This window comes from Carcharodon carcharias, chromosome 12 (assembly GCF_017639515.1).
Source record: "Carcharodon carcharias isolate sCarCar2 chromosome 12, sCarCar2.pri, whole genome shotgun sequence".
NCBI lineage: Eukaryota > Metazoa > Chordata > Chondrichthyes > Lamniformes > Lamnidae > Carcharodon > Carcharodon carcharias.
In genome coordinates, this window is record NC_054478.1 from 132376529 (window position 1) to 132386464 (window position 9936).

Here is a 9936-nt window from a genome sequence, read left to right on the forward strand (position 1 = left end):
TGGAGGGGGAGTGGGCAGGGAGGAGCACCTCCTCTTATGTCTGCTTCTGGGCCTGGCCAAGCTGGCCATTAATGGGCCCAGACAGCAGTCGGTTGAGGGGGGTTGTCTGGCCTGACAATCTGCCTCTCTTCTGTGGCTATGTATGCAGCCAGGTGTCCATGGAGAGGTGTCCACCGGTACACTTGAGGCCATCCGTACTTGGTGGGCACCACAGGGCCTGTTGTGCATCATTAGCCCCAAAACAAAATATTGCTTGAGGTAGATAAGTTTCCTTTGGAGATTTGTTTCTGTTACAGTGCCCCTTTAAGGTGCTATCACTTTAATTTAACATGTTAATTGTTTTTTCCCCCTGGTTCATCAAGGGTTGAGAAGCAGCGTGAGGGATAACAGAGGCTAAAATCCTTCACTCTCCCGGTCAGCGCAGGATGATTATCCCATTCTGGTTCTTCACTTGCAGCAAAGCTGTGGGTAACAAATGGGAGACTTACGTGGGGCTGCTGCAGGCGGAGTACACAGAGGGTGGTGTACCCAATGCTCTGGGCCTGAAACATTACTGCTGCAGGTGGAGTACACAGGGGGTGATGCACCCGATGCGCTGGGCTTAAAGCTTTACTGCTGCAGGAGCATGCTACTGTCTCACGTGGACCTGATCGAAAATCTCTTGAACTAAGTACCTCTGGAGAAGTGACATAAACCTGGTTTTGGGATCGTGGCAATAGAAAGCATTAGTCAAACTTCCTCTGGTTTGCTGGAAGGACTCAGTGGATCTGAATCATCTGCTGCTTAATCCACATTTTGAGGGCTGGAAGATGAGAACATTTTTCATTTTGTAGTCTGCCTTATGAATAAAATGGAATTTGACTCATTAAAAAAAAAAGAGTATAAAGGGACACATGGGGGTGGTAGGTGGGAAACAGACATATGTCATGCTGTATTCTGCACATAAACCTATTATCAAGAACAGTATTAGTGCCTAATTTCATACTTCGCCAACTGGCTTGGGATTGAATCATCAGACAAGACAGTGGGGATTCTCTCCCAGACACAGTAGACAAACTAGTGAGAAGCAGCAAACATTAACTACTTTAAATTATCTTTGAGTCACCATTAGGAGCCAGTTAAGCTGCTGAAATAACATTAGGAAGGCAAAGCTAGGTAGTTACACACCAAGTTGTTGAAGCTATTTGCAAGTTACTGACTGGCAAAAGTCATTTTCATTAGCCAGGAGCTGCCAAATTCTTCTGCTTTGGCTGAAAATCTAGCAACAACTCAATATTAAAATTCTCATCCTTGTGTTCTAATCCCTCCATTAGCTTTTCCCTTACTACCTTTGTCCAGCCCAGAAGGCCACCTCCAGTTTCTCCCACTGAAAGTCAGCAGCCTTCCACCAATCATTCTGCAGCCACTGGCAGTTCTGTATAGGGACACTGGACTCCACAGAGGCAGCCACAAGACACGCACTAAGGGAATTCACAAAGGTGATTGAAGGAATTTTGTATGGAATGTTGGATGTTGTGTTGGGTGAGGTTGTTGTGTGGTGGTTTTTATTTCAGGATAATGACCAAGTGAACGCTGAGATGGTCTGTGATAGAAGGATGGCAAGTTGTGGGACTGCTGGACAATGTGAATTTGGGGTTGAATTCATGGGAACTGCAGACAAATGAGGCGACCATGGACAGCCCGCCTGGAATGTGGATGAGCCGTTAACCTCCTCCTCCTGTGGTGCTCACCAAATTCCTGATATCAAGGACTGTGCCCTCACAGTGGTGGAGGATACATCAAGCCACCAGGAATCAGCACACCCGTACCATCGAGTGCTGGAGAGATCCTCCAGAGAGGTTGAGACAACAACAGTGTTGATCCAGCACCACGATCGGCTGCTTGATGATGGTTCTCATGGCAGCATAGCTGTCATGGCACACGTGCTGTGCCACTTGTAGTTGGGTTGCAGAGGGAGCCTATCAGCCAGTGTAGAGCAGATAGTCCTTGTAGCCCAGCAGTCACCCTCTGGTCTGATATGGTGGCTGAAAATTGAAGGAACAAGCAGACTGGTACTGAATGAAAGCATCATGACTGCTGCTCAGTCAATGAGGATTCAGTTGCATGATGTGTTGACTGTGGTCACACACCAACTGCACTTTGAGAGGGTGATTGCGATACATCTCAGCATTTAGATGTGGCGCTGCAAAGCCATGTTTGTGCTGTCGATGGCTCCATGCAGCATCAGGAAGCCTGTTATCCTGGCACAGACACATGCACACTCCTCCTCTTCTCTCATTTGGGTTCTCCTTATAATTTCTGTCACTCATGTTTTCTCTGTTCCCTTTATGTGTTCTTTTTTCAATTTCCCCTGTACAATATTCTGCCTACTTTTCACCGATACTCTGCACCTCTCATTTTAGTCTGTTAGTTTAGCTTTTATTTTCTTTGTCATCATAGTAATTGTAAGTTAAACCATTTCTTACTGTTATGGGGATCATGTGACTGAAGAGACGAATCAGCCCTAAGGGCGGGGAATCTTATGGACGGAGCTTTCTGGCCTCGGTTTGAGAACAAGCATGTAGTCTCATCTGGAGTCTGTAAATAAAGTTTACTGTTTCTTACAAGAAACCCGCCCTGCACTTCAAGTTTATTACAGTCATCCAGGGAGCCCCATCTATTTTTTCTTATGCGAATATATGTGTACCTGAACTATCTCTGCCTTGGAGACTTACCATTGCACATTACCTGTTTCCAGTCCACAAATGGTAGATCCCATCTCAAATCATTGAAATTCTCTCCCTCCCAGTTGGGAATTTATGAAGTTTATGTTTGATTTTTCTTTGTCCCTCTTCATAATTACTTCAAACTATTTCATACCTAATTTTGTTATAACTCCTATTGTTTTCACACTGAATCAATCCAGTTGTCCTCCTTCCCCTGAAGAAGATCTATTACTGCTTCTTCCTCAGAGGAATAGAAATGCTCTGATTAAGAAAGTTCTCCTCTCCACATTTTAGGATTTCTTCACCCTCTTTACTCTTTACTCTTTTTTTTTCAAGCTTTATTAGGATAATTGAAATCGCCTCATGTTACTGCTGTATTATTTTTATGGGGGAAGGAGGGGGCATATGCTTTGTTGGCTAGGTGGCCAGTGTATGTTTCAGAGTAACGCTTATAGCACATGTTCGATTCCCTTTCTGGCTCAGGTAGACTTGGGACCTGTCTCCCTGCCTGCCTTTGGGAGCAGAAGACAATGACAAACTGCCATTGACAAAAGCTGCCAAGAAAACAGCACAGGATAAAGCAAACAATGAGTCACAGGCCTGAGTTTGAGTCAAGCACATGCAAATGAATTATTTATTTTGATATATCTCTTAAATCTGCCTATGGATTTGCCCCTCTATCTCCTTCTCACTGCTTGGGTTCTGTAGTAAACACTTAGTGTAACAGCTCATTTTCTGTTCTTGTTCTTTAAAGTTTCTTTCCGGAGTCTGGAAACTCTACCTGAAGGACCTCAACCTTTGTCCTACATTGGATGCAATATGGACACGGTTGTCCCTCTCATCCTCACAGAATATCCTTCACCAGTTCATTGGTGCCAGGAAGGCAACTTATACTTCAGGACTCGCATCCTGTAGTGGCAGGAACCACTGACTCTGACCCTGATCAAGGAATCCCCCATAACTGCATTTCTGCACTCTCTCGGGCCCAGTGAGCAGCCCAGTCTGGCACTGTGCCATGCATTTGCTTCTGACTGCACTACCCGAGGTGTCATCACCCTCACTGAGATTCAACACCGAATACCAGTTTGTGAGTGTCACTGTCCCAGACGATCCTTGCACTGTCTGCCTGTTCCTCCTGCTCTGCCCACTGGTTATTGGCTCTCTCTCTGCCTGAACTCTCTGCAGCTGTGGGAAGAACACCTCCTGAGGTTTGCCACATTTAAAACTCTCAGCTTGCCCTCGCCTTTGCAATGACGTAAGTCACCCCTCTGTCCCAGAAACTGACTATTAACCTTTGCCTGGTCACCTGAATTGTTTTGGAGTTCTGACATGGTACAGGATGTGGATGCGACTGGCCCCAGCTGTTCTGACTATTTTTTTTTTTGCAATTTAACTGTTTAGCAAACACTATAATAACCAAATTCTAAAACTCCAAGCACTAAAACCGACCCACTAGCCAATACAATACTTAGGCTAACCGCCAAAACCACTAACCAATAGTAGGGGAGGATAGTAGGCTTATTGAGCTTAGGATTAGAAGACACAAATCTAGTAGGTTTATAAGCGAAGAGGACATGACAGATATGCAGGATTTAAGATTATCTGAGAGATTTGGCATCTACGCAAATACAATATATCATCAAACAACTAAAGAGATGGAAAGGAGATAGAAAAAATCAACAAGGTTGATTTTGAGTGTAAAGCAGATGAGCCGTAAGGGAAGATTAACTTTCATGTTCTACATTTTAAAAATGAGAAAATTTATAATACATCGGGCGCATTTATGCACAAGCGTTCGAGCTCCTGCAAGTTCCTCACGAGAGGCACAATTTCTGAGCCTCATTCATGGGCCTGGATTTTCACCGAGTCGAGTTGACATGGGAACCATTTAAAAATGGCAGGTGGGTCGTGATTCCAGTATTCTTGACCCCATTCCCAGGCTGTGTAACTTTTTGGAGTGCCTTTAAAGGATGCAGGCTGCTTCGTCTCAGAAGTTCACATCCAACACTCCTGACCTGGCCAGCTCCATTGCAGAGATACGTAATGCCAACTCCTCCGCAATTTTCATGGAGTCAGTCCAGGTTTTTAAAGTGTCATGCTTCATGGTCACTTAGAGGAAACATGAACCCAATTAGGGGACCTTTTAAAAGTTAAGTTCAAAAGGTCTCCCTCATAATACTGTGACAAGTTCTTCCCTTTGACACACCCTCTATGACCCCTCATGCTCCTTATTCCAAGCTCTGGCACTTCCATGCCCATTGACATTTCCTACAACCAATCAACACCCCAGTGTAAAGTTGGATGTCCAAAAAAATCTCTGAAAAAATGTAATCCTTTATCACTTTCTCCTATGCTTGAGAAAAAGTTTGTACAAGCTAATAAAAGTGGCAATCATACAGGCCCTTTGAAGTTTCAAGATCTACAAACCACAAACCACTTACTTATGACAACAAACAGTGAAATTCACTGCGGAGATCAGAGAGCCTGAGCTGTTCATCAAACAATGATTCCTCTGGGAAAGAGGTGTTCTGTAATTCTAATAGGTGTCTCAGCCAAGCAGACACAATATAGCCAGAATGCCTCACACTCGCTTACCAAAGCAAATCTTCCATGACGAGCCTGAGCCTGGGATGCACTCTCACAGTGGTCAAAACAAGTGCTAAAAGGACATTCTGAAGACTTCACTTAGGGGTCTCAATATTGACCCTGAGACCTGGGGGAAGCTCGCCGAGGATCGCAACCAAATTAGAAACGTTGTGGCCTCCTTCAAAAGCAAGCTCATATCAGGGGCAGAGGAAATCTCAAGCCAACAACTCACCCAAAACACAATTGTCTGCGGTATCCTGTCCTGTTTGCAGAACGTTCCGGGTGCAGATCGGCCTTAGCAGTCACCTATACACCCACCGAACCCGAGCAAACCACCCAAATAACAAGCATGGCCATCTTCAGCTCCAAGGACAAACAACATGTGTACATTAAACTGATTAATGACACCTCTTGTTAACCCTATATTGGAATCATGGTTATATAGCAGCTTTCACCTCAGATGTCCCAATGTGCTTTACAGCCAAAGGATTAATTTTGAAGTGCAGCCAATTTGTGCATAGCAAGCTCCCAAAAAATGTGACAATCGCCAGGTAATCTGTTTTAATAATGTTGGTCGAGGGATAAATATTGGCCGACACACCCGAGACGACTACCCTGGCCTTCTTTGAAATAGTGCCACAGGATCTTATGCATTCACCTGACAGAGCAAACAAGCTCTTGGTTTAAGATGAGCCAAGCAGCACCCTTCGTAGAGTTTGCAGATGGCAAGTTCCCTGAGGGTTTTATTTCCGTGTTTTGCTTTCATGTTTCTCTCAATCGTTTGAGGACAATTATTACTCGGGGCCAGTCATGAGTTTGCTGAAAGCAAAATGTGGTGCGAGTCTCAGATCTTTTGTTGCTCTGAGTTTCATTAAAGAAAATGGAAAATTCCTTGGAAAACTGTGGTTGGCAGTCATTTCCTTTCTAAAGTAAGTGGATAAATTGACTGAGTAGGTTGTTGAATTCTTGTAATCTGGTTTTTCCTCTCTGGAATGTATTGTAGGCTTTAATTGTGGGGATTCTTCCAGGTTGAAGGCCCTCCTTCTTTAATCTTTTCCTGCTTTCTCTTAGCTGAACTTGAGCAATCCCATTGGCATTGAGTGGAGTCACTCTTTGGTTACTTTATTGGTTTCCAGATCTTTGGCGTCACTCACTAATTTCCTGACTAATTAATGACAGGAGTGATCATATACATGTGATACTTTGCCACATTGAAATACCCAAAATATTTTGCACACTCATTGGCTACTTTCAAAGCGATGTATGCACCAGCCATTTTACACACTGCAAGATCACACAAAATGAAGATACTAGCTGTCTATAATAAAAACAGAAAATGATGGAAAAACTCAGCAGGTCTGGCAGCATCTGCGGAGAGAGAAACAGGGTTAATATTTTGAGTCCGTATGACTCTTCTTCAGAGCTCTTATCCAAAGTTTGCTGGCTGCCTTTGGTAACATAGTCTAAGGGAGGAATTTTGACCAGGGCTCCAGGACTCTTGCTCCTCTACCCTGCAGGATCTTTAACTCCCACCCCAGAGAGAGGCAGATGGCAAATCAGGTCAAATTCTCATGCCTTGTGTTTGTAAGCTTCAAGGCTTGCTCAGCACTAATAAACAGCTAGATGGAAGTGGCCAAAGCTTGGAAAGGAGAGGAATGACAACCAGGCATTTTGAGGTGCTAACGCTCATGTTCCGAAGTGGTCCCTTTACTGGTGAGAAGTGTTCTATGCACCAGCTGCTTCAGACTGTTGCAAAATGGGTCTAGGGTTCAAAGAGGTTTTAGTAAATCCCTCCTCAGCACATATGGGAAACAGCTGGTCAAGACATTTAACAAACAATAAATATTGAGAGACTGAAGTGAAGTCATCAGCAATATCTTTTGAAGTGGTCTGTCACCATTTTTTGCACCCTATTCACTGAAAATCTTTCACAGATCACAAGCTTTGGTTTCACTTCCTAGTTCTTAGATTGCAAGGGTTGTGAGATTTTGCAAACCTGTCCAATTGGATAATCCCTTAAGAGAGCAATTTAATGACCAAACAAGAAGATGTAGTCACCCAAATCAACCCTCGAGTTCTCGAATATGTTGCATTAAATTTACTGCACAAGTTCAGGCCATTCATCCCAAATGATCTGTACTGGTATTTATGCTCCACTTGAGCTTCCTCTCACTCGACTTCATCTCACCCCATCTGAATGTCCTTTCTCCCTCATGTACTTATCTATCTTCCCCTTAAATGCATTTTCACCTCAGCCACTACATGTGGTGATGAGTTCCACGTTCTAACCATTCTCTGGGGAAAGAAGTTTCTCCTGTTGCATTTCTTATTGACTACCTTATATTTATGACCCATTATCATGGACAAGTCCCACAAGTGGAAACATTTTCTCTTCATCTACCCTATTGAACCACTTTGTAATTTTAAAGTCCCCCATTAGGTCACCCAGAGGCCTTCTCTTTTCTAGAGAAAAGAGCATTAAAGGAATGTTCCAAATGGGCTGGAAAAATATTTAAAACAACAGGCTGAATTTTAAGGAGGGCATTTTGCTCGTCCCTAATTGGAAGAGTTGGTCTCAAATCAACTGTCTTTAAATAAGGCTACCCTGCAGTGATATTAGACTCTGGGTGGCCTTAACAAGCAGAAAGTGGGACTTCCACCACTCAGTGAAAGGAAGTCCTGCCCTCCAGAGCTGCCAGCCAATCTGATCGGAGTCTCAGCAGCACCAGAACTCAGTATTGGGCACTGCTGGGACTGCAAGCATCTCTACAAAGGACCCCAGAGTGAGGTGGGTCCAGACATTTTGGACAGGGGAGGATTGAGCATGCTAGGTTGGGGGGCAAGGCTGGTTGGGGGGGTGGGGGTGGGTTTTGGAGGCCAGGTGGGGAGACACAAAGGTGGGCCAGACAGGCCATGCCCTCCATGAAAGATATACACCCCCTCCTTCCTCCCCTTTCACCAACTGTGGTGAAAAAGCAGCCTTCTCACTCTTGCCCACCTTCCACTGCCCAGCGTATTATGGCAGTGGAGGTGGATTGAGGTCCTTAAGTGACCATTAATTGGCCACTTTAGGGTCTCAATAGACCTAAGGGTGGGGTGGCTTGTGGATACCTTATAATGGGGACCAGGATGGGGGATAGCCAGGATTGCAATGGGCTATCCAACCGTCATATTTACATGCTGCACCCACCGAAAACATGTCAGCGGTGGGGGCTGTAAAATCCAGCCCAACATGTGCCTGGTGTTTGGGATTCCTCAATGTTTTTTCGGGGAAATCTCTTCTCGAATTTCCCAACTGGAATTTTATTCCAGTCTGATTTTTCCCAGAATAATGGAAGCTGGAATGTTTCATAATTGAAGGGAGATGCAGTCATTCTTTTTGACTTTGAGGTTCTCCATCCCCTTCACACACATTTAAAAGATGTCTCTTCATTGTATTTTGCTGCCCCCAAATAAGTAATAGTTGTTCCCAATGATTCTCAAATTATTACATTTCATTAAAAGTATAAGAAGACAAGCAATAAAAAGAATAATGGGAAACTTCATCATTCATTGCCAGTTCTCCAGAAATTACAAAAAATTACCAAGGCAAACTGTGAAACGCCAGCAAACCTAGCACCATTTAAAACAGCAGTAAGGATGGAAGGTCAAAATGGGCTGGAGCTTCTGAGCTCCCCAGTGTCGGCAGGGAGGGGGCATACCCCACCATTGTGCTGTGGAATCTCCTTCAGAGGTTCCCAGGTAAGGTTTGCATGGTAAATGCCTAGAAGTGCAAACTTCCTCTGGGCAATTACCCTGCACTGGAAAACATCTGCAAACGTGAATTAAATCACAAACTTCGGATGGTTCTGACTAGGTTATACCAATAGCTATCCAGAAAAAGTTAGAAGGATTAAAACCATTTCTGGGTAACTATTGTACAGACCCAGGGGACTTTTCCCCAGGCCCCCAACTACTCCCCCCCCCACCACAGGGCTCTCACCCACAAGGGACCACAGCCCCCAACAGGAACTCCCGCACCCATGGGATTCCTCCACCTCCATAGAACAATTCCACACTCCCACCCCACCAGGCCCAACTCTCACCTCCAAGCCCTGAAGCCTGACCCAACCTCCAACCCTCCCCGATTTCCAACCCTCCCCGATTTCCAACCCCCTCCAACCTCCAAACCCCCATTTCCAACACCCCCACCTCTGACCCTCCCCGACTTCCAACCCCCAACCTCTGACACCCTTGACACCCCGACCTCCAACCCTCTCTGATCCACCCCCCACCCCCCCCTCCCCACCTCACCTCTGATCTTCCTCAACCTCTGGGCCCCTGCACCCCCCAAATCCTGTCCACTTACCTTAGGCACTTACCTCCTCTGTGACCTGTCAAGGACCTTTAAATTTCAATAGACCTTCAACTTATCTGGTTTACAGCAGCTAGTGCTGCAAAAAAAGGGGGCATGGACTCTTTCCCTTCAACTTAGCTGCATTTTGACACCAGGCCACAAGGATGTGCTGGACTGCCACCCAGATCCACTCACCCAGCCTCTCAGGACTAGACTCTGGGCATTGCGTTGCTCTACAACCTGCTCCCACTCCTTTTGGAGAGTCTATTTTGAGGGCGTCCTGGCCCCTTGCAGAAAAATAGCCTTTCT

The 9936-nt window shown here is 45.1% G+C and overlaps 1 protein-coding gene across 1 annotated transcript; it reads left to right on the top strand.

Moving 5' to 3' along the window:
- Positions 1-425: 425 nt before the first annotated feature.
- Positions 426-670, top strand: LOC121285257 (DNA-directed RNA polymerases I, II, and III subunit RPABC5-like). The gene is made up of 2 exons (XM_041201642.1): positions 426-519; positions 576-670. Exons 1-2 carry the CDS (start codon positions 426-428, stop codon positions 668-670), a joined length of 189 nt encoding a protein of 62 aa, XP_041057576.1.
- The last annotated feature ends 9266 nt before the right edge of the window (positions 671-9936 follow it).